The sequence below is a fragment of the Kogia breviceps genome, chromosome 16 (assembly GCF_026419965.1).
Source record: "Kogia breviceps isolate mKogBre1 chromosome 16, mKogBre1 haplotype 1, whole genome shotgun sequence".
Classification (NCBI taxonomy): Eukaryota; Metazoa; Chordata; class Mammalia; order Artiodactyla; family Physeteridae; genus Kogia; species Kogia breviceps.
Genome location: NC_081325.1, coordinates 12752928 through 12778055, shown reverse-complemented (window position 1 = coordinate 12778055; position 25128 = coordinate 12752928). Strand labels below are relative to the sequence as shown.

Here is a 25128-nt window from a genome sequence, read left to right as displayed (position 1 = left end):
TGAGAACCAGAGATGCTCCATAATTTACTCAGGGCAATGAAGCTAGTAAATGGCAAAGCCCAGATTCAAGAGCCAGGAAACTTTTAAACCCCAAGTATTCTTTCCAATATAACCACCTGGCATTTATTAATTATTAGCAGCCACATAAAAACCTGTGTTTAATCAGAGCAAGAGAAAATTTGGTCCAACAATTTTTGCTACTTTGCCTGCCTGAGTGAAGGATTCATTTCGTTTCACTAGTTTGGACCTAACTAGACAACATGCTAAAATCATCAAGATTATTACCTCATGTGATTCATTCAATCATTCATAACAGCAAATATCTGGTGACTAACTACTCTTGCAGGCACAGTTCTTGGTCTCTAGAAATATACAGTGAAATGATGTGACTGAGAGATGCATCTCAGACACAACTCAGTATGTAGTGGGTTCCAGGGTTGAGTTTGTGGATCTGGTATCCTTACACTGATATCATAGCCAGTATTCAAGTACGTAAGGGTATTGTGGTAATAATAAACAACCAGTTCTAAAAATAAGTATAGACTTTAGAAGTATGCATCACTAAAGTATAAATCCTGCACATTAAAAAGATAAATTGAAGAGATAATCTATTGTTCAAGAAGATGGTGTGAGATTATGCCATATACCTGAAAGTGCCAATTTCCAGATTGAGAAGTGAGAGAAATCCTATATAAAATTTATGTACTACATGATATTACCTCAGGGGGAGACTAGATTACAGATTATCTATACAGTAATTTTAAATATAGGTCTACTGTCTCAGTACCAGCTTTCTAAAATAAAGTGTATTAAAAATAAAATATTTCTTGGAGACAGAAAATAAGCTCTAAAATTGAAGGGAGCATGTGATTGACAGTGACAAAAAGAGACATAGAATCAGGGGTAGAAGAAGGAACCACATATTGTATGATCCTGTTTATGCGAAACAAACAGGATAGGCAAATCTTTAGAGATAGAAAGTAGATTAGTGGTTGCCTAGGGCTGGTTGGGGGAATGGTGAAAATGGGCATGGGGAAATGATAAAGGGTATTGGGTTTCTTAATGGGCTAATGAAAATGTTCATTTTTGACTGTGGTGGTGGTTGCACAACTCTGTGAATAGACTAAAACCCACTGACTTTTTTTCTTTACTTGAAATGGTTGACTTGTATGGTATGTGAATTGTGTCTGTGTGATATATATGAATTATACAGCTCTTACTAAAGAAGAGACTGAGGGATATGTGAGGTCCACTGCAATATGTGGACCTTATTTGGATTCTAATTCAAATAAATAAGCTGTTAAAATGAAATAAAACATATTTATGGAACAGCTGGAAAAACTGGGAGTGAAACAGGGTTAAAAACATATTTGGGGTCATAGGCTTTATTGATATAATTCCTCAGTTGGCCAAGAACAATACTACACTAGAGACGTTGTTTGGTAAAGTGGTTCATTTCCATATACCGTAACCCCATTGAGATTAAAATCTCCTTAAATATGGATAAAATATATTAAGACCTATAAAATAACCACATGAAAACATTCTATTTACACATTTTCTATTTGAACACCCAGACATCTGTCATACAGATTCAAAAAGTAATGACATTTTCTATCTAAGAATGTTTACAAGATGGGTGTTCTCCTAGTCACGTATATTACATTTTAAGGTATGTTTCACAGCTTATAATTTCCTACATACAAATATGTTCTAAATGTATATTATGTTGTTCTGAGTATTTTACGAGTGAAAAAAGAGTGCAGGTTTAGCCAATAGACAAAAATAAAGAATGGGCATCAATTTCGACCATTTTAGAATACATTAGTCAACAGATGCTCATCTGATTGTCTTCTCCTAAGGGAGCAAATATAATTGAATTACCATTCTTTTATTAGTCCTCATGAAAGGAAAATCCACTCTACAATAAGGAACTGCTATCAAAAGACAACAGTAAAATGCTTTTTTTTTCTCAAAAATTTAGCCTTGTATTTATAGATGTTAAAAGACAATTTGTTAGTAGCTGAAAACTAAACTACAGAATATTTTTTACTTCCTTGTGACTGCTCAAGCAAAAACAAAATCGCTCTTACCATCCTGTTGATCCGTACAAAGTCTTCAGGTTTCTTTGCCCAAGGGGGAAGATCAACATCATTTACCACCACTTCATCTTCTCTGACTCCAAGATTATATCCATTACTGTTGACAAACATCTCCGGTAGGTAATAGAACTCTGGAATTAGCTCCTGCCAGGAATAAAAATGTAGCATATTCAACCATTTAAAAAATCAGTTGAATGAAAGTATTAATTTATAACAACTGTAAACAGAATTAATTTCTTTACTTAAATTCAATATTATTTTTACTTAGTTCCATTCTTTATTTAATTTTCTTTAGATAGGAGTCTAGGAAAAGAAGGCAAACATTTTTCTTGAACAATATGCTTGATAATTTATAAGATTTTCAATCTTATCTTGCCACAAATTAGTTAAGAGAAATGGGTTACAGAATCAACAATATTCCCAATAGTATCAGTGAACAAATATATAAAGCTATATCTACAAGTCTGTGCTATTCAACAAACTTTTCCAAATGCTATTAAAAAAATATCCAAATTCAAAAAAAGTTGTTGCCAGTATTGGTTAAAAATCATGTAATGTCTTCTACTTCTCTTTTTGACTCCACTGGCAATTACACATGATTTTTATGAAGAGACTCATTGTTTTATTTTATAATTTGGCAAAATAAATTGTTCTTATACCTACCACTAAATACAATAAGAGATGATATGCAACATAATAAGTTTAAATATTTAATGCATGCCACTTGAATACTAAGTTCTTAACTTGAATGCAAAGATAACTTGTGTTACTTGTATGTAAGTATGGCATTAACAACTGGGTTCAAGGCAAACTTGTGTTTGATGCACGTCTAATATGTGGTTTATGTAACTTTAGAATAAATATGATACAGGAATGAACTGATTTTATGACCTTAAAAGTTTTAATTTGTTGTCCTTTTTTTTTTTTTAAAAAAACCCCACAACTTGAGGAAATGAAAACAAAAAACATGGTAGTTTTATGTTTACCATCAATACTATGAAAAAATACTGATCTTTTCAAATATCAAGATGAGGGTTATATTAACTTTATTTGTGAAAAGCATAAGAACATTTATTTATGTAACATGTCTGACATGGATGGCACAGGACCCGAAATTTGAATCTCACTTTGGAATACATAGTGATAGACAGAAAAGCTAAAAAATAAACAACCACCCCCACCAAGAACAAAAAAAACAACAGACACTGAGGTCTTCAAATAAACTGGATTCTTCAACCCCAGAAAAGCATACGTAAAAGTGTTCCCTTTATCAAATTACCAATGGCATTTTTCACAGAACTAGAACAAAATATTTTACAATTTGTATGGAGACACCAAAGACCATGAATAGCCAAAGCAATCTGGAGAAAGAAAAACAGAGCTGGAGGAATCAGGCTCCCTGACTTCAGAATATACTACAAAGCTACAGTAATCAAGACAGTATGGTACTAGCACAAAAACAGAAAAATAGATCAATGGAACAGGAGAGAAAGCCCAGAGATAAACCCACACAACTATGGTCAACTAATCTGTGAAAAGGAGGCAAGAATATATAATGGAGAAAAGACAGCCTATTCAATAAGTGGTGCTGGGAAAACTGGACAGCTACATGTAAAAGAATGAAATTAGAACACTCCCTAACACCATATACAAAAATAAACTCAAAATGGATTAAAGACCTCAATGTAAGACCAGACACTATAAAACTCTTAGAGGAAAGCATAGGTAGAACACTCTGACATAAATTGCAACAAGATCTTTTTTGACCCACCTCCTAGAGTAATGAAAAAAAAAAACCAAAAAACAGATGGGACCTAATGAAACTTAAAAGCTTTTTCACAGCAAAGGGAACCATAAACAAGATGAAAAGACAACCCTTAGAATGGAAGAAAATATTTGCATATGAAGCAACTGACAAAGGATTAATCTCCAAAATAATACAAACAGCTCATGTAGCTCAATATCAAAAAACAAACAACCCAATCCAAAAATGGTCAGAAGACCTAAACAGACATTTTTCCAAAGCAGACATACAGATGGTTAACAAACACATGAAAAGATGCTCAACATCACTAACCATTAGAGAAATGCAAATCAAAACTACAATGAGGTATCACCTCACACTGGTCAGAATGGCTATCATCAAAAAATCTACAAACAATAAATGCTGGAGAGGGTGGAGAAAAGGGAACCCTCTTGCACTGTTGGTGGGAATGTAAATTGATACAGCCACTATGGAGAACAGTATGGAGGGTCCTTAAAAAACTAAAAATAGAACTACCATATGACCCAGCAATCCCACGACTGGGCATATACCCAGAGAAAACTGTAATTCAAAAAGACACATGCACCCCAATGTTCACTGCAGCACTATTTACAACAGCCAGGACATGGAAGCAACCTAAATGTCTATTGACAGATGAATGGATAAAGAAGATGTGGCTCATATGTACAATGGAATATTACTCAGCCATAAAAAGGAGTGAAGCTGGGTAATTGGTAGAGACGTGGATGGACCTACAGAGTGTCATACAGAATGAAGTAAGTCAGAAAGAGAAAAACAAGTATCGTATATTAACACATATATGTGGAATCTAGAAAAATGGTCTAGATGATCTTATTTGCAAAGCAGAAATAGAGACAAAGACGTAGAGAACCAATGTATGGATACCCAGGGGGAAAGGGCAGGGGGTGGGAGGAATTGGGAGATTGGGATTGACATATATACACTATTGAAATTATGTATAAAATAGAGAACAAATGGGGAACTCTATTTAATGCACTGTGGTGACCTAACTGGGAAGGAAGTCCCAAAAAGAGGGGATGTATGTATATGTATAGCTGATTCATTTTGCTGTACAGTAGAAACTAACACAACATTGTAAAGCAACCATACTCCGATAAAAATTAATTTAAAAAAAAGTGTTCTCTTTATGGGTTCTCCTGCTAAAACCAACACTTATCTGCTATAGCATGTGTTTATCTTAGCAATCCTCTGTGAGAATTTGATCATTATCCACTCTTATGATAACAAATGTGAACCATAGAAAAATATAATCATGTTTATTTTCTCCAGCATTATGGGAGTTTGAATAGATTTGTGTAAATGAATTTTCTGGATAAGCAGAGCTTAGCTTTGGAAGAATCATAATTTTTCTTCTATTTAAACCATTTAAATAGAAATCTCCCTAAAACCCATTATATAATTCCCTGATATTTATTTATTCATGTAGTAAAGTTTGAATACCAGGCACTGTGATGGGTACTAAGAAAACAAATAATGAACAATCATGGCCTTACCTTTGAGTAGTTCATAGTCTGGTCTATGGGGCAAATGTATAAACAGATGGTTATAATGCACAACAATAAGAGCTGTGAAAGTATAAACAAAGCACAAGGGAGCAGAGAGGACAGAGCAGGGAACTCTGGGTAAGTCAGAAAAGATTTCACTGGAGATCAGACATTGAGTTCAACCATGGCTAAGATAAAGGTGGGGAAAGAGGCAGGGGGGCTGGCAGAGAGTATTATCAAGGAGTGGTACGAACCGAGTGTGGGTAGAGTGTAGGATATATTGGGGGGCAGATCAAGATGGGGCGGAATGAGATGGTGGGAGGTGTATGGAGTCAGATGACGAAGGAAGTTTTATGCCAATCTAAGCTCTCTGGATTTTGTCTTACTGGCAATAATTTTTTTAAAAAAGAGCTATTGACATGATTACATTTATTTTAAAGCAAGACATTGGGTGTCAAAGTAAAGAATGAACTGGAGAGGGGAGAGACTAGGTATATGCAGGGGGGGGAGGGGGAGAGGGGGAACCAGCAGCAGCAAGGAGAAGGGGAGGGAAAGGGGAAGGGAAGCTGTGGCCGTGTTGAGTAAGGGGACATATCGTGGGACTGTGCCAGGGAGGGCCACCTGCAACACACATGAGGATGAGTAAACAAAGGTGTGGACCCGGGGATGCAAAAAGGAGAGGGAATTAGACGGCTCATACGGAGAGGCAAATTATATATTAATAATAAACTACGTCCAAGACATCAAGGGCACAAGGAACTGCGGGAAAGGAGAACTACAGTGAAATTAATATGTTAATGTAAATTTTCAGTGACTTGAATGTGAGGGGGCAATTAACAAGGGGCTAAAAGAAAAACTAATAGGTAAACAAACATTCTTATTTGCAGATAATGATACAGCTTAGGTGGTGGATAAACCAGGGGCTCAAGGGTGCTTCAGCAACATCTATCAGCAATGACTAGCATGAGTTTGACTTCTGGGCTGGGGAAGCATGACAGTGTATATACCATGCTGCACTGAGGGGCCAATTCGGTAAAGGTGTGTGGTCACTGATTAGAAGGTAGAAGTAAAGTATCATTGCTATTCTCATTTATTTGTACTCAGTCAGAAATGTGTAACTGTTACAGACTGAATATTCTATTCCTCCAAAATTCGAATGTTGAAACCCTATCCTCTAATGTGATGATATTAGGAAATAGGGTGTTTGGAAGGTAATTAGGATTAGATGAGGTCATGAGGGTGGAGCCCTAGTGAATGGGATTAGTGTCCTGGTGAGAGTCCTGAGAGAGCTTGCTTCCTCTCTTTGCCCTGTGAGGACATACAACATGTCCTTCTGTGAGCCAGGAGGCAGGCGCTCATAAGACACAGAACCTATGTGGGCACCTTGATCTCGGACTTCCAGCCTCCAGAACTGTGAGGAACCAGTTTCTGTTGTTTATAAGCTACCTAGTTTATGGTAAAACACAGTAGCCTGAGCTGACCAAGACAATAACCACAAAATTTTCTTTTCATCTTGCTCTCATTGCTTGGGAAAACGTGGGAAATTAGTATAAGATGTAGAGAAGATAAAGAACATTGTTATTTGCACATTACCCATTTTATATATGACAGTGAGTATCAATAGCATCCCAAATGGTCCAAAATGGGGAGAGGAATGTAAGCTCATGCAGTTGCTCCATGGAGAGGGTGATTTATGTGTAATAAGCTCACATAAGTCAGGGATTTCCCATCTGTCTTTTGTCAGTTATTTGTGTCCATGTTCTATCTCTAGAACTAGCCTATGTAAGCTTCCTTGAGGACTGAGAGGGATATACATCCACATGGATATAGCAACATGGATTTATTTTTTATTTAGACAGCCCAAAGAGTTTCGGTTTATCTTCAAGTGTCTTGGTGCTCTAACGTTTTTCACATATATTGTTTCCCATTCTTTCCCGTGGTATAGGGGCATATAAAATACGTGGTTATTATTAACCTACTTGCCACTGTAATACTATTTCACTGAATGTCATTAAATTAGACTCACAAAGGCATAAGAAGCCTAGGATTTTATATTAATAACAGTTTGGGAAAAGCAGACTTTGAGCCTAATTTTGTAGGTTTATATTTTGCTAAATCCCCTACAGCTCCTGGTGCTATACTTTGTATGCAGCAGGTACTCATTAAATATTAAACTATTGAAGATATGAGATAAAATCATTTTAATATCACTAGAAATCTTCTGGGGACTATGGAGACGGTTGCAAGAATGCTTCAAGAGAGGAAAAGAGCCAATAAAGTACTTTATTAAATAAAAGAAAAAGGATGCACCCAGAAATAAAATTTGTACCTTTCGAGAGGAAACTTTTGCAGCTTAAAAGATGTTACCTTGCTTATTCTAGTTTTGTTAGAAGGTTCAAAGGTGTAAAAGAGTTCAATTTAAAATTTACAAAAAGTTGGTTTTAACGTTCCCAGCAAAATTGTACCCAAACTGACCGAAGTGAAGGCAGCAAGTCCTTTTCATTTTAACTTAAGCCCTCCAGAAAGAAGGGGCTGAAAGCCTGCTACCACCAAGGAGAACAAAGCAAGGCTGAGGAAACTCTCCTCTGAGGGCTATTTAGAACAGCGGGAGAGGGGTGGGGACTTTGAAGGCTTGAATCCCAGCCAGTCATGAAAAAGGAGGATGACCAGGGCCTTCGGGATGATCCTAAGTGAGACGTTTTCTCCACTCTGGTCCTCATCTGGCCGACCAGAATGTGCTCATAAATTAGGGTGTTAGCTAAGATGTTGCTGTAAGCCGCTGGAGGCCTGACGTTTGACGGGAAGAAGAAACTCTCCCAGATTCACTCTAACAATATTTTTTGTTTTTTTAGGATGCAGATTAAAAAAAAAGACATTTTAAAGCAATATGAAGAAATTCCTGAAGTACAGCATATTTGCAAAGCCCCTTGAAGCTTCAAAAGACCAGAGCTGTTAAGTGACTAAAGCAGTCTGAACCCTGAAGTCATGAGCTGGGGATTTAAGTTTTGTGGGGGTTTTTTTGGTTTTGTTTTTTTTTTTCCCTGAAGGGGAAGGAAAAGAATAAAATCACAGAAAGTCTAGGGAGAAGTTGCTGAAACAAGCAGAGTGGGTGCAAGTTTTTTGTTTTTTTTTTTTTGCGGTACGCGGGCCTCTCACTGTTGTGGCCTCTCCCGTTGCGGAGCACAGGCTCCGGACGCGCAGGCTCAGCGGCCACGGCTCACGGGCCCAGCCGCTCCGCGGCACGTGGGATCCTCCCGGACCGGGGCACGAACCCGTGTCCCCTGCATCGTCAGGCGGACTCCCAAACACTGCGCCACCAGGGAAGCCCTCAAATGGCATTTTAAATTTAAAGTTAGTATGTAAATACAGGGCATTCATATATAATTAATATTCACATTTATATCATTTAAAAGATTTGCTTATTCTAAAAAATTTAATGAGTTAAGAGAGTTTCGGGCTTCCCTGGTGGCGCAGTGGTTGAGAGTCTGCCTGCCGATGCAGGGGACACGGGTTCATGCCCCGGTCCGGGAAGATCCCACATGCCGCGGAGCGGCTGGGCCCGTGAGCCGTGGCCGCTGAGCCTGCGCGTCCGGAGCCTGTGCTCCGCAACTGGAGAGGCCACAACAGTGAGAGGCCCGCGTACCGCAAAAACAAGCAAACAAACAAACAAAAAACAAACAAAAAAAGAGAGTTTCACCTCTGAGATTCAAATGTTATGTACAAGAAGATGACAATTACTGTATCTGGGCTCCAAGACAAGGAAACAGCTGAAATGTCACGTCTGGCCATTCAATCTTAAAACAGCAGGAATTACTTATTTGTATCTTACTGTGTCATGACACTGTTCTAAGTACTTTACATCTTTTTCTTAATCTTCACAAATGCTTCCTAAGTGTATCCTCATTCTTCCCACTTTATGGACATGAACACTAAGGGTAAGTAATTTGCTAATAACTACACTGCAAATAGGTGGTAAAGTCAGAAATCAAACCCAAACACTTTAGATTCAGGGACCCTGCTCTTACATTCTCTATTTTTCCTTTTAAAACAGCAACGCACTCTGTACGACTTCATTCTGCTTTAATTTTCTGCACAGGAATTCTTCTTTTCTTTTTTAATTTATTTATGCTCCCGTGTCCCACTGTAACAGAAATCCCATCAACAAGGGACCTCACTTGCTCACCACTCAGTGATAAGAATGATGCCTGACATATAAAAAAGGTACTCGATACATATTTGTGGAATGAAAAATGAACAGATCATTACTATATATTTATCATACCCTGAACTTCAGGCATGAAATAGTGGTAAAAGGTTTTCAAACAGTGTTAGTTAAAGCAGAGTTACTGCAGGGCTACCAGTGAGTTGTAGTAAAGGGGGAGGCTGTCAGGATGGCAGATTTGGGACTGTCCCTTCTACCGGGGAAGTGCAGCTTTCTGTGCATTGGAATCAAATGGTTCTGAGTTGAAATACAGACTTCTCACCAGCTTGGGCAAGTTTCTTGAACTTTAAGAAAAAAACCAGTTTCTTGATATGCAAAATTGTGGTGATGACAGCAACTAGATAGATCACAGTGTGGATGTGAGGATTAAATGGGGGTCATGTGTGTGAAACCATGCGTTTCATAGCTTTATGCAAAATACTTTTTGAGGCTATTATTTACTCTATCAACAGAGTTTACCCACTATCAAAGTATATCCCATAATCAGTTAAAAAAAAAAAAAAAAGCTCTGTCACTTTGGCTATTTGTGTTTGAATGAACACCTATGTAGACATTTCAGACAATTTAAGTATTTATATGGACTAGCTTACATGCTACCTAGGCTAATCAGATATATTTTTGTAAGTGTTTTGCACTTCAGATTTTGGTTTTTCCAAATGCACAGTCAGACTGAACTGGATGGATAAGCCAAACTGAAACTTACAATTTTTTAAAATTAGTAACTTACAGAGTTTTCTCAACGATCCCCATAATAATCCCTCTCATCCTGCATGCTGTCTGGCATTTCCACTTTACTGTTCCTCCCATAAAGAGGTGGAGTCTATTTCCCTTCTCTCTGAATACGGGCTGGCTTATTTCAACACACAGAATGTGACAAAACGACATTTCAGGGCTTGCAGAGGTGCCTATGTCTTAAGAGGCTTGGCAGCTTCCACGGTTGTTCCCTTAGAAGTCACCATCACATGAAACTGTGTGGCTGCCTTGCTGGAAAGATCGTGTGGACAGAAAGACAGGCCTGGACAGTCCCCGACCGCTCCATCAGCTCCATCAGACGAGGCGCAAAACATGGGAGTGAAGCCATCTTGCTTCTCTGACCCAGCCACGCCTCTCCAGCTGTCACTGTAGCACAGAGGTGAGTGGTCCCCTCTGAGCCTTAGCTCTCATTGCATGATTGTCAACAAATAATAATTGATGCTCTTTTAAGATGAGGTTTGGGTGATTCGTTACATGGTGATAGATAACTGAAACAGAAATTCATGCCTGGGAGTGGAGTCCTGAAGTAATAAAAACTTAAAACACGTGGCATTGGCTTTGGGACGGGGCAGTAGGCAAAGGCTGGAAGGATGGTGAGGAGACTGTTCGTGGAAGATCAGTAAGGAAGCTGCTATTGGAAGCAGGAGGAAATCAATGCATGATACGCAGTGTGGGATAAACTAACAAGACTAGTTCCTGCAATCATTTCAAAGACAGAAAAAGTACCGAATGAACTTGTGCTTCTGGTTAAAGATATTTCCAGGCAGAATGCTGAAAGTGACCACTGGTTTCTTTCAATGGTATATGGATACGGTATTATGAGCTAAGGAAGAAACTGCTCAGATTTAAAGCAGTATTTAGAGAGACACAGGGGCCTAGGACAATCTTGTCAGATTCTCAAAATTAAAAAAGGTTCAGCCAAAGATCAGTTCTAAGGTGCTGTAAGTAAAATATGGCCTTAGGGAAAAGGGTGCCTGTAAAACCTTTTATAAGTGCTCAGAAAAATTTAAGATAGAGGTTTGCAGACTCACTGGGCCACACAAAGGGATTCCAAGAATCTTATAAGCATTATAAAGGGCATCCTAATCACAGCCTGAAGTAGGGAGGATCCTGTCTTGAAAGAACTTGTGAGAAAGTTTTTTCTGACAATGAACTGTACTTTGATACATAGAAAATCCCCCAATTTTCTAAGTTGCTGCATCAACTTGGGCAAAGGAGGCCTTGGCCCCAACTTTCTATGATCAGGAAGCATGTGGAGAAAGCTACTCAATGACTGCTATATACCTTCCACATTCCCCCATTTTTGAACAGAATGTCTGTTGATGTTTACCTGTTCCTGTCTTACTACTGGGAGCTGAATATACTTGGGACAGATAACTTATCTTTTTAGCCTTTAGGTCTCCAAATTAGGAATTTCTGTACCTCATCTGTATGTGGACTTGATATAGATCATGAGCTACTGGATTGTGCACCTGATACAACAGTGGGCTGAGGCTGTGGGGAACAAGCTGGATATATTTTGCTTGTAGGGGGAATGTGGATTGTGACTGGGGAGAGGACTTCAGAAGACTGTTTTCAGAGAGGGCCACAGCAATCCCCCTGATCTCCACGTCCATTTGAAATGTGATTTTGCTGCTCATCTCATGGGGAAGTGGAGTCCGTTTCTCCTCCCCCTTAACTAGGGCTGGCCCGGTGACTTGCCTTGACCAAAAGAATGCTGTGGAGGTAGGTAACACCATGTGACTTCCAAGCCTAGGCACTAAGTAGCTTTGCAGTTCCCATTTTTTTATCCTCTTGGTAGGCAGACACTGTGAAACAAATTGTGATGGTCTTCCCAGATAGACTACACAAAGCGAGAGAGGACCAGCCAGTCCCCAGATGTTCCAGCCATCCTTGCTAAGGGACCAGACATGTGAATGAAGTCGTCTTAAATCTTTCAGACCCAGAGAGGCCACCCGCTTGGACCTGACATGGATCAGAGACAAGTACCTGATGAACCCCATTCTGATTGCAGAACTCTGAGAAAATAAATGGCTGCGTTTTTTTTTTAAGCCACTCATTTTGGAGGGTGGTTTGTACATAGCAATAAATTATTAGAGTATGACTTGATCTGTCGGTTACTCCCAACTAGTCAACGTGGCTGGATATAATTGTGAGATCATGCAGAAGAATTAAAGCAGCAAACCATCCAATGAATAAAGCCCTGGAAATAACTGAATAGCCCTCAGTGCTAGTTCTGGCTCCCTCTTGACCTGCTGTGTGAATTTAGGCAAGCCACTTAATATCTGTGAACTTCCTTCACGGAACAGGGATAATGATCTCTATCTCGTGGGACTGTTTTGAGGACTGCATCAAACGACCAAGAAAAGAGCATGCTTGAAAACTATTGAGAATTATTCAAGAAGAATGAACTCTTCTACTATAACTCGTAAGTGTGCTTCTACAGAGGTAGCTCAGGCACTAGCTTGCCCACTTAAAATAACAGCTTTTCTGTTTACTCTAGTCCCATTGATAGATTTCTGTTAACCAGCTTCTCTTTAAGGAAAGAGTCCAAGTAGTTTAAAATTTCCTAAATGAAAAATAGTGCAGAAAGGCACCAAATATTATTAAAGAAATGGCGAGATGAATATTAAAACAGGCATTTTGTGTCTGTAAATGTGATTTCTAGTTTATTTTAACAGCTATACTAAAACCCCATGGTACAGTTAATAAGTATTATATGCGTCCCGTCAATAATAAGAAAATATCCTCTAACACAATTTCTAATTTACAAGCTTATGACAAGTTCAAGCTGCTGAGAAATTGGACTTGAAAGTATGTCTTAGAATGATAGAAGACCACTATTAACACTATCATAATTGTATACCAACTGCATCAAATTTGACATTTCAGTTTAATATAGTTTGCCGAGAGAGCATACCATTTTATGGCTGCCTAGTGAAATCAAATCCAACCCAGACGTTTTCACTTTTCTAATATAATTCACTGCAAGGTTTTAAAGCTGCCGTCTCTTTTCTTCCTTTTTTCAAAAGATTGATGCCCTGGCATTCGTTGATTCCACAAGAGCTCATAATGGGTCAATGAGTCAGTGGTGAGCACCTCCATTAACTGTATTAATTTACACTATGTCACCTTAATGACATTTTGTCACAGCTCCCTTTTCTGACATCTACATAGCTATTCAAAAGTAATATAACAACTTTTGAAGGCATTAAGGAAAATTAGTATAAGAACTTCAGTAAGGTGAATGTCATTGTTACAAGACTATGCTGGAGGAGAGAAATTTTAAAAATAAAATAAAGTAAAAACGAACTGGTCTGACTTAACTCGGGAGACCTCTCTCCTGAGAGATCACCAAGTCTTCTCTGCCCAGCTTGTACTCATTACCACAGGAAGAGACCGATGGTAACAAAGAAAGACAGAATAAAACCATCTACTCTGTCCTGGTTCTCCCTTATATGAGACCTTACCTAAGTTAGGAGATATTGCAGATGTACTGTTCTTCAGAAATAGAAAAATATTTCTTTAAAATTATATATAAAATGTTTTAACAGCTTAGTGATAAGAAGTCAAGAGTTTAGGCTTTAAAACTGTATTATTCTTGGTAACACATTCTTCCCTGCTAAATCAGGTATTATTGTAGAGGGAGAAATACCGTAGATGTTAATCAATACATTTAAACATGAATTTAGAAAATCTCAAGCATACAACCGTCATTATTACCAAAAAACTTCTAACATTCCCTCAATGATCCCCAAATTCTGATGTTATAAAGGGAAAGAGTGATACATTTGGACACACACACACACACACACACACACACACACACATATACACACACACAAAACCACAAAAATATAACTGAGATATAGCAAAGGTAAAAGACTGAGAAACCATACTTGCAATGCAACTTTCTGCAGTCAATTTCAGATCTTTTTCAAATCAATAGGAAAAAGACATATGACCCAACTGAAAAATGGGCAAAAGATATGAGCAAGTTTAGAGGTCAATAATTATATGAAAAATGTTCAACTTCACTCATAATTAATGAAGTGCAAGCCCAAACAAAGCCGACTCCATTTTTCACTCACCAGATTAGCACAAGTTACACTGTTTATTATAAGAGTGATGGTCGGGGCAGGGGGCATATGGGGAAGGCAGCATCCTCACATGATGCTGTGAAGGGAGTGAATGATCATCTTTGGGAATGAAGGCTTGGCAGTATCTTTCAAAATTAAAGACGTATATAGCCTTTGAGTCACCAGTCCCATTAATAGGAATTATCTTCACATATACACACAAAGTTCATCAAGATGTCTGTGCAAGGATTCACAGCAGCCTGTGTTTAACAATAACGATCAGAGAGAAAGACAAACTATCCATCAACAGAAGATTGCGTGTATAAATTATTGTATATGTAGGCAATGTGCAGGCTTCAAAAAGAAGGGGTCTACATGGAAAGGTACTCAAAGTATATTATCATAGAATAGAAAAGGTTCAGGGTGGTGGGGGGAGAGAATTGAAAATGAGAGCAATCCACGCAATGTCAGGCTGAGGAAGTGAGCGTCATATGAACTAATTAAGTTGGGGGGTTGGAGGACGGTATCTGTTTGTATTAAGTATAGCTACCTGGGATAAAAAACTTAAAATGTCTTGAATTAGTGATAGACACATTGGTCCTTGTCCTTGATGATATGCCCCCAGGAGCCAAATGTTTCTGAAAACTTTCAGAACAGGAAATCTGCTGGGAGAATTCTGGGAAAAGCCTGAATTCGGCTTTACGGGAACTGGTCCTCAGAGACTGACATGTAACTAGGGGAGATATCTGGTGATCGGAAGCATCAGTAAAGCTCTCAGGATAGAAGGTAAAGCCTAAAACGCTACATAAATTAGGATGACTGGCTCATGTGTGTGGACTTGTGAGGGTGAACCTTTGAATTAGGTTGAAAAACCGAGTTTCTGTTTTGTGATGATGTGAAGAGTGAACAGGCATTTTCACTTCAAAGAGTTTGATATAATATGGATCCTGAATTGAGATTAAATAATCTTACATATGATAGGAAATCTTAAAATATAGATAAGAATATTTAATTCACATACAAAATATTTACTGAATGCCTTTTAAAGACACTGTGCTAATTCTAGAAGCCTATGGACTCCCCATTTTATGTTCAAAGTGTTATTAAGTAAGAAATGGACTCCTTTCTTGATTTCATTGGTTGTAAATCAGTTTAAATGGTGGTTTATGGATCTTTTAGAGTGGAATTTCTCTGTGAAATTATAAGTCTGTTCGGAGAAATATATGGCCCTTAACAGTTTAATATAGCAATAATGCATGTTACATTATCTTACTTCCAAATGTGAATACGTTGTATGTATAAATTATATGCAAACTTTGATGGCAACAAATAAGACACACAGATATGCTACACATTGCTTGGATTCATTCCCTTTGTTTTCTGCTTTGAAAAAAACTAAATACAAGTTGTATTCATCCAATTTCTTACAGTTCAGTAACACTGTAATTGTCTTTTAAAAATATTTGCAATAGATAAGCATAAATATGTAAATGACAATTTTGACTTTAATTCACTGTCTTTTGTTGGATTAAGACACTAAATGTAATGATACTATAATATTTGTGTATTCAACAGCATGAGTGGCAGTGATGGGAAAAGTTTGAAGAAAAGAGGATTAAAATAAGAAACACATATACCTATGTAATATCCTGATCATATAATCTTATTATCAGGAAAAAATGAGAAAAATGAGAGAGCAAATATATTTTAATGTTTTGAATACACCATTTTTATAAAAACAAAAGCCCATCTAAATGAAAAACAAATCTTTATATTTAACAATAGTTGAGTAGTACCAACTGTAAAATGACTCCGCTCTCTGGCTTTTCCTGGATATTGTGTGTGTGCTGGTTTAATCTAATGTGTATTGTTGCATAGTATCCCCAGGCACAGCCAAGTAAAAGCTAAGGCTGCACAGAAAAGCCTACATTTTAAATGGGTCTTGTCATTAATGCTTTATTAATTGCCCCAGGCTATGTAAACCCAAAGCTGGGCAAGCTATAACAATATGACACATTAAGGTCAAATCCAATTCCTGCTGTGTTTTATGGAATGGGCCAAATATTGAGTTAACAGCAGGAAAGGCAATTTCTTTCCAGCTCCTGATTGTTCGATCTAAATTAGATAGGAATTTTTTGAAATAACAAAAACACCTTAACTGAATAATATAAAAGAATCCTAATCATTTTCTGTGGTGCTCAAAATTATTTCCTTTAGTTTCCTCTTAGGTTAGATATGCCACATAATTTTAAAATATGATGGAATAAAGCTGTGGAATAAAATATCTTATACACCCACTTAAAAAATTAAATCAAAACTTCAACATATTTTGAAATTAATATCAACAAATAAAAGGGCCTACCTTTACATCAGAAGTATCTCTCTGACTCGTTCTCCAAGACCTTGCAACAGATGAGAAGGTTCGATTAGGATGGTCAAATTTTCCGTCATTTGCATTGAGGAAGAAGGTTGTGAAAGGTTCCTAAAGGAAAAAAAAGTCAAGAATGTGACCCTTCTGAACACGACTGTCCTCTTCCTTTGTAAAATATTTCGTTTTCTGAAACCCTTCTGAGATGGAAATGGTGCAGGATCCTGGAAGGACGCCCACACCCAGGAGTCAGGAGGTGCTGGTCTGGGCCAGTCTGGACCACTGAGTCACCTGTCACTCTTCAACCTCGGCAGGTCACTTTGCTTCTTGACCTTCAGTCTTCTGATGTATAAAAGGATAGAGTTCTAGTGCTCTGTGATTTTATTATGAATGATTTTGCATTACTGTCAATATATAACTCAGATCTGCTTTCTCATAACTAAGGCCACACATAGTAACGCTCATAAGAAAATCTCTCCTACACTGTTCACTGTAATGTGAAATTAGGTAGGGAATATCCATCTTAGGCTACCTGTGAAAGTCTCCTAAAGTTACCATATTATGGTCTGATGATCTTTTAAAAATGCAAATCCCTGATTAAAATCCTTCCATAGCTCTTCAGAGCTCTCTGGGAAAACTCTAAACTACTTGATTTGTCTTAAGAGAGCCTGAGTGATCTGGAACCTGCTTAACTCTTATCTCTTGCCATCCCCATCTTCACATCCTAAGGTCTTGCTACACTGGTCTCACTTCTCGTCCCTTGTATGTGCTGTTTCCTCTGCCTGGTATAAACTTATCCCTCTACCTCACCATCCTGACTTGGCTAAGTTCTTCTTATTCTTTAAGTCTCAGCCAAGACATCATTTTCTCCTGAAAGGCTTTCCTTGATTTGTCAAGTTCTCCAGTGTGTTTAAAGAGCAACAGATATTTTCTCAAAACACATCCCTGAAGCATTTGTCACATTGTTTTGTAACTGATTTTTAACTTGTCTATCTTCCCCACTACATGAATAGGTTCCATATCTATCATATTCACTGTTTTATCTCCAACACTTAGAAGAACTCCTGGTACACCCAAGTTGCTCAATGTATAATCTGTTGAAGGAAAGAATGAAATGAAGTTAATACAAATCAGACTAGATAAACTCTAGTCCTTCAATAGTATTCTGTAACTATTACCTTATCAAAACTTGGTGTCTGTCATCAAGAACATGTTCCCATAGCAGGAAACCTAGGAATAACTTTATCACAAGGTCCTAATGTATTTAATTTTAATGCTTTTTCTATAGTTTTTATGATAGGAGAGAGGCATTACTTCTGATGTTATTAAACTCGCTTCCAAATTTAAAAGGATTAAATAACATTCATTCTTACTAAGGATTTCTTAGGAAATTTCAAATATAACAAAGATGAGTATATATTTACCTTCCTATGGTTCCATCCTTTTCTCTTAAGTCTAGGATAAATGACATGTCACTCCTAGGTTCAATAATGCTAAGAAATATTTCCTAAATATTGTTCTTTTTCTTTAATATATAGTTTCTGTTCATTCTTTTTTATACATAAAACATTACTTTGTTTCTTTAAACTCCTCTTCTTGCCACTAGTCATAAGGTCCAGTTGTCAGGCAACAGCTATAAGCATTCATATTCTTCAGCATCTTCCTGAAATTTAGTGTGGCTAGATGACATCAACTTTATAAGTTTATAATGCATCACCAAGTCTCATGTTTAGTACTGAATGACAGAAAACTATGGTGAAGGAGATAAGATGAAGAATGATGTAACACTATATAGGTAAGTAGGCTATTACTGATTTACCTGAAAATCAAATACGCATCCAGTAAATCCACATTGCCGTTTAAGATTTTAAGTGACTTGAGAGACAAACAGATGTCACCAAAATTAAGTTAGGAAAAAAAAATTAACTCCCTATTAAACTGAAGGTAGTCAATGCCGTATATCTTATCACTAAATTAAAGTAGGGATATAATTCTAGAAGTAGCAACAGTAAATCGAATGAAGTATGACAGATCTAAGTTTGAGTCTTGGTGGACCCATTTACTTCTCTTAGGCATCTTACTTAACCCCACCCACGTAAGTAGCGCTGTGAAGTGACTGTATCTCAGTTCTTTCATCTATGTTAGTTGGGAATGACCATACCTTGTGGGTAATTAAGATTAGATAATACTGAGAAAGCTTGAAGCACCTTAGCTGACACAGAGCGATGAAGGTGGCTACCAGCTTCGTGCACTGTGTCAAGTACCCACTGCTGGCTTCCACCCCGGCCGCCAGCTCCCTAGCCACTGGCCACACTCTCAGTTCCTTAGGCCTAATTCATCCCTCTCTTCTTAGAACCAAGCAAGTGCTTGGTTCACAGGTAGTGTTTAATTAATGTTTTTCAAACTCATCTAAACATACAAGGTACTGTTGGGAGAAGCGGGGGGTCATGGCTGGATAAGAGTAAGATGTAGTTTTTCTTGTCACTTCTTAACCACTAGTTTGACCATAAAGTTGCATCTTCAGAATCCACTTCTTCATTATTCTAGGATGCTGAGGTAAGGCATTTATTTTTTCTTTGTAGGTAGTAGGCAGAGAAAAATTTAGAGGGATCAGACTTGTCTTCATGATTTTTAACCTACTAAATACATGTGAGTGAAGACCCGTTTATACATGCAAAGTCTTACTTCTTATCATCAAGCGCTAAACGCTGATCTCTACCCCAGCCTAAATTATAAAATCCTTCCTTAGTTTTTAACCCTTAACAAAAGCATGCCAAGAATAGTGCAGATGGGCACAGTGAAAATAAATCTGAAATTGAAGAATTATTATCTCTGGTCATGAAGTTTATGAGTCTGGTGGCACCTAAAAGTGGAGAATATTGAAGAATTCCACATTTCACTGTCCTATGTAGCCTTTATAAAGATCTCATTAACAATTGTTTAAGGGTCACATACTACTCTACTGACATTTATTCTCATTATTCCTGAAGGCCTCCAGTTGCTACAGTGGTAGAGTACTAACAGAAATGGATAACCTATTTGTTTATAAGTGGGTATTGATCTTCAAGCTCTGATTACTGTGGAGATTACCTTTTACCATGTGTTTCTCTATTACCTTCAAGGCACAGTACAAGGACTTTCTTTTTCATTTGACTCATGCCTGACTAACACAGAGGATCAAGAGCTGTATTAAGTTTAAGAAACTTCTGTATTTATTCACCTGACACATGTGGATCAAACCACGTTCTATATGTACATCACCATATTAGATATTTTATCATTCTACTAGAAAAGCTTTTGGCTTGGGAGATAAGATGGACAAATAAATACATGTTAAACAGAAATTTCAGAAATTAAAATACTTGGGCTTTAAAAACTTCAGGTTTAAAAAAACCTTCAGGTTTGGTCCGGGAATACCATATAAATGGCTGATGGCAGACTTCCTTCTCCTGATTACATCTACCCCAACCTTCTAGCCTTTCTCAGGGCTAGAACATCAAACTAACCTGTTCTGCATGGGAAGTACCTGTCCTACTGAACTCTGCCATAACCTTTAGTTCCTGCAAGGACACTAACAACATGTCCTGCCTTCCAATGATGGCAGACAATTCACCCTTCCTGGGCAATAGAACCCTGTGCCTCTGTCCCTCTTCTCTTTAGACAACTCCTTTATTCTTCTGTCTTATATGACTTTTGCTCAGTCATCTCATAAGGATCTTTTCTTACATCCCTCTCCCCTTTTAGTTTTCTTCTTTTCCTTCTCTTCATTTCATTTGAAACAAACCCCATCCCTGGGTAATAGTCAGTGCTTGTGACATAACTCTATCCAAGAAAAGATGTATACTTTGAAGTCACATAAAGCATAATAAAGACCAAAGGGAAGGGAACTGAAGTTACTGAGCGCCTTTCTGTGCTTAGAACTGTATTATCTCAGTTAACTAACGCAATTCTCACTATGGTCCTTCAAGTAGATGTAATCACATTCTAGGAAATGGAGGAACCATTATTTCTACTGTACTCTGGCTAACTTCACAAGTTTATTTTCTCCCATTGCTTCCAAAAGAAACCAGAAATATCTTTTAGAATCTTCAGAAACCTATGCGCCTACCATACACCAGTCTCTTGGTTAAGAATCCCTCATCTTCCCCTAAGTATATATGCACTGTCTGTAAGTATCAAGAGAAACACGATGACAATATTTTATTCAGTAGCATTATCTTTTGGTACTTGCATAAGTGTTTCTACTATTTTTTCACTACAAATATATACTGTTAAAGATATATTATGGTTTAAACAGGCTCTTGGGTAGGCTTTCAAAGCAACCCATAATTTATAGAGTAAATCCCAAATTCTAAACAACTGATTTATAAATTAACTTTTGTTGTACAATCTATTTAACTTCCTAAGAATTATAATTAAATGTCTGACAAGTGAGTTTTGAATAGGTAGGTTGAATATACTGATTTTGGAAGGTGAATTCCAAAGCAATTCAGAATTACTTCTGTGTATATGCTATATATTTAGGGTAAGATTTAAAGTAAACACATTCCAAGTAAAATGTGTTGTATTATACTAGTTAATATCTGAACAAACTCCAAACTTCTATAATAGTTTATTCATCATTTGTCCAACAGCAGCTAGCAAAGAAACAGCTTTTTCAGAATCTTGTAGTATAGACAAGTGACTTCACTGGTAGTGTGTCTAAAATAATATTTTGAATTTAAAGTAATGAGGTAGGGACTTCCCTAGTGGTGCAGTGGTTAAGAATCCGCCTGCCAATGCAGGGGACATGGGTTCGAGCCCTGGGCAGGGAAGACCCCACATGCTGCAGAGCAACTAAGCCTGTGCGCCATAACTACTGAGCCTACACTCTAGAGCCCGCGAGCCACAACTACTGAGCCCACGCACCACAACTACTGAAGCCTGCGCGCCTAGAGCCCGTACTCCGTAACAAGAGAAGCCACCGCCATGAGGAGCCCACGCACCGCAACAAAGAGTAGCCCCTGCTCGCAGCAACTAGACAAAGCCCGCGTGCAGCAACGAAGACCCAACGCAGCCAAAAATAAATAAATAAAATATAAATAAATATACATATAAAATTAAAATAAAATAATGAGGTATGTAGTTAAATTAGCATTTTAAAGCAATTATTATCATTGTCATACTAAACATATTGACTGAAACTAATAATGAGTTTAATGACTGGGTCTAAAAGGCTTGAAAGGTAAAGGACAGATATTTATTTTAATCTGTATTTTGTTTTTATGAACAAATTCTTAGTGACACAAATTTTAATGTATTTTCTACTTCATAAACTCCTTGGGATGGGAGTGAGGATATCACAATTCCCTGGGCCATTAGGTTAAATACTTAGTAAACTATTAGACCGTGATACTTCTATTTATAACAGCAAAACTTAAGATGTGTTGGCTAAATGAGTCCACATAAAAGCAATCTTATAGATCTCTTCTGCCAATGCAGTAGCCACAGGCCACATGTAACTACTGAGTACTTAAAATATGGCTAGTTCAAGTTGAATGTGCTATAAATATAAAATATATTCTGGATTTCAAAGAATACCAAAACAATGTAAAATATCTCATTAATAATTTTTATATCGGTTACATGTTGAAATTATAACATTTTGGATATACTGGGCTTACAAACGTATTTCTTAAATTAATCTCACCTGTTTCTGTTTACTCTTAAATATGGCTACTAGAAAACTTAAATTACATACATAAGTGGCTTGCATTACATTTCTACCATGCAGCACAGCTATAGACAATACTAAAAGGGCACGTGTAGCATAAATAGGGATAGCATGTCTGCCGTACACTTGTAGAGATTCAAATTTGTATTTCATTTCACTGGAATAAGAAATCAATTTAGGGATGAATTATGATTTATTATTTGATAAAATGTTTAGTTTATCAGGGATAGAAGAGTGTTAAATCAGGCTGGTGATAATAAGTATTTTTATGAACTCACACTTAAATTCTTATAAATCTGACTTCAGACTAATTTGATTATACAAAAGCCATTGAATACCACTTTATATATTTCAAAATACTATTTATATATATATATGTATAATATACTCATATAATTCTCAAAACAACCCACTTGATAATGCTTTTTTTAATCCCCAAAATGCCCAAGAAAAGTGTCTTACTCCTCCCATGGTGGAGGTTCACTACAGTAATGATTGTTTCCTGCTTTTCATTTTCTTGTTTGCTTATTTGTGAGCCCATATAGAATATGAACATATTTTACGTCCATTGTAAAGGACATCAACTGTTTGAGATCTTGACTGGTAAATTTTTGTGTTTCTGTATTTAGTTTTGACTTGTGGCTGAAACTGCAGGATAGAAGCTACAAAATTCTCTCTATATACATGTGTCTGTAATTCAGAAAAGCCTTTACTTCTTGCATGAGTGTGAAGTATTTTCTTACACCTGGAGAGTATTAATAAATTATTACAACCCATAAACTAAAGGTGTTCTGACTGGTTTATAGTGGTAAACAGGCACTTGTATATATCTAATATCTCCCCCAAATTAACAGAAAATAAAGAAATAGAACTTCTTATACTCAAAAAGTGTGAGAGTTAAAAAATATTTCTTAAGAAACTGCTAGCTCAGAAACATTTTATAAAAGGATATAAGTTCACATAGTTAAGGTGAATGTTTCAACAAATTAGACTAACAATTTTGGTCTAAGAAAGAAAGTTTTATGTCTTTTCCTTTAGTTTATAATTACACAGTATATTTTTAAAATAAGATTTGAGTTTGTTTTCTTACAGAATAGTTAATCTAAACTTTATTTCTTATTCTAGTTTAGGATTATGAAAAATATAAAATATGTGTTCAGTTAAACAATCCTAATTCTGACTAACTCTTTTCTTGATAACAGTAATTATTTGTAGTATATCATCTAGCAGTGATTTACAAGTTACTTAACACATAGGCATACTATATATTTATAATAAGTTCCCAATTTCTCCCCATCATGGAGAGAATGCTTGAGGAAGACCTCCGAACCAAATTGTCATTCAGGCAGTGGGAAAAAACACCTTTGAAAATAGGAGATGCATTCCTATGTATGCACATTTTCATGTGCTGCTTTATCAATGTGTTTCTGAGGCAAATCAGCCTCATGCAACAGAATGGTCTGAAGTATATTTTGGTAAGAGGAGAAAACTTTATTGATTGCATTGACTTAGAGATTTGACTTAGCATTCTGTAATACTCCCCAGTCGCTTATAGTTTTTTAAAAATGTCAGACCATCTGACTCCAGTAATTGGTCTTAACTAGACTAGATTGGAGAAGGTAAGACTAAAGGCAGAGAGATTTGCTAAGAGCGTTTGCAATGATCTAGATGCGAAATAACGGGAACCTGAACTAAGAAGTGCCAGACTCAATAGAGAAAAGGAGATAGACTGCAGTTGGTAGAACTTATCAGATGTGATGTCAGATTGGATGTAAGGGCTGATAAAATAGAGAAAATATCTAGAGTGGGTAACTGGGTGCAAGATCATGCCGATTGTTTAGATAAGAAATCAGTAGGCAGCCCTGCAGGTTTATGAGGGAGATGAGTTCATTTCTGGAAATGGTGTTTATGGTATTGTGAGGTGTTCAGGTAGAAGAATCCAGTAGTATATAGAAATAAGTAAATATATTTATATGTTAGAAGTATAGGTCAGGAGCCCAAGAGAAATCTCTGCAATGAAGACAGAAGCTGGAAGTCATTAGCTTATAACTGAATGATGTAGTCCAGATAAAGTACGTAGAAATATCCTGGGGAATAGAAATATGGAGCACATTGTCAGAGGAGCCATGAGAGGAAGGAATTTCAGGTAGGAGGAAGTGAGCAATGGTACAAAATGCTTCAGCTATATCATGAAACTCTGCCACATAACCCATGACCTCCACAGGGACAATTCAGTAGTGATGGGTGTGGAACCTAAATCAAGCAGGCTAAAGATTGAATGGCAGGTGATAAAGTGGAGACAAGCACTGTGCAGAACAAGACAGTGGAGGCTGTGCTTCTAGTACATTCGACTACACAGGCGTAGACATGGAAAGTCACTGCAGAGTGAGTAGGGGCTGGAAGGAAGTATGTACGTATATATGTAGGTATGTATGAATGTATTTATTTTAAAAATTGCAGAGACTTGAATATATTTATGTCTTAGGAGAAAGAGAAAGTAGTCTTCAGAACATTTAGAAAACTGTTTTTAAAATATGCTACCCCTGGGCTTCCCTGGTGGCGCAGTGGTTGAGAGTCCGCCTGCCGATGCAGGAGACACG

General features: G+C 37.2%; 1 protein-coding gene across 8 annotated transcripts in view; it reads right to left on the bottom strand.

The window, feature by feature from the left end:
* NBEA (neurobeachin) overlaps positions 1 to 25128 on the bottom strand; it is a 594993-nt gene that overhangs the window by 56415 nt on the left and 513450 nt on the right. For all 8 annotated transcript variants that reach the window (XM_059042292.2, XM_067016556.1, XM_067016558.1 and 5 more), the window contains 2 exons: positions 16810 to 16929; positions 2094 to 2246 (listed from right to left, as the gene is read on the bottom strand). In XM_059042292.2, coding sequence (XP_058898275.1) covers positions 2094 to 2246; positions 16810 to 16929 — 273 coding nt within the window. The remainder of the gene's footprint in view (positions 1 to 2093; positions 2247 to 16809; positions 16930 to 25128) is intronic.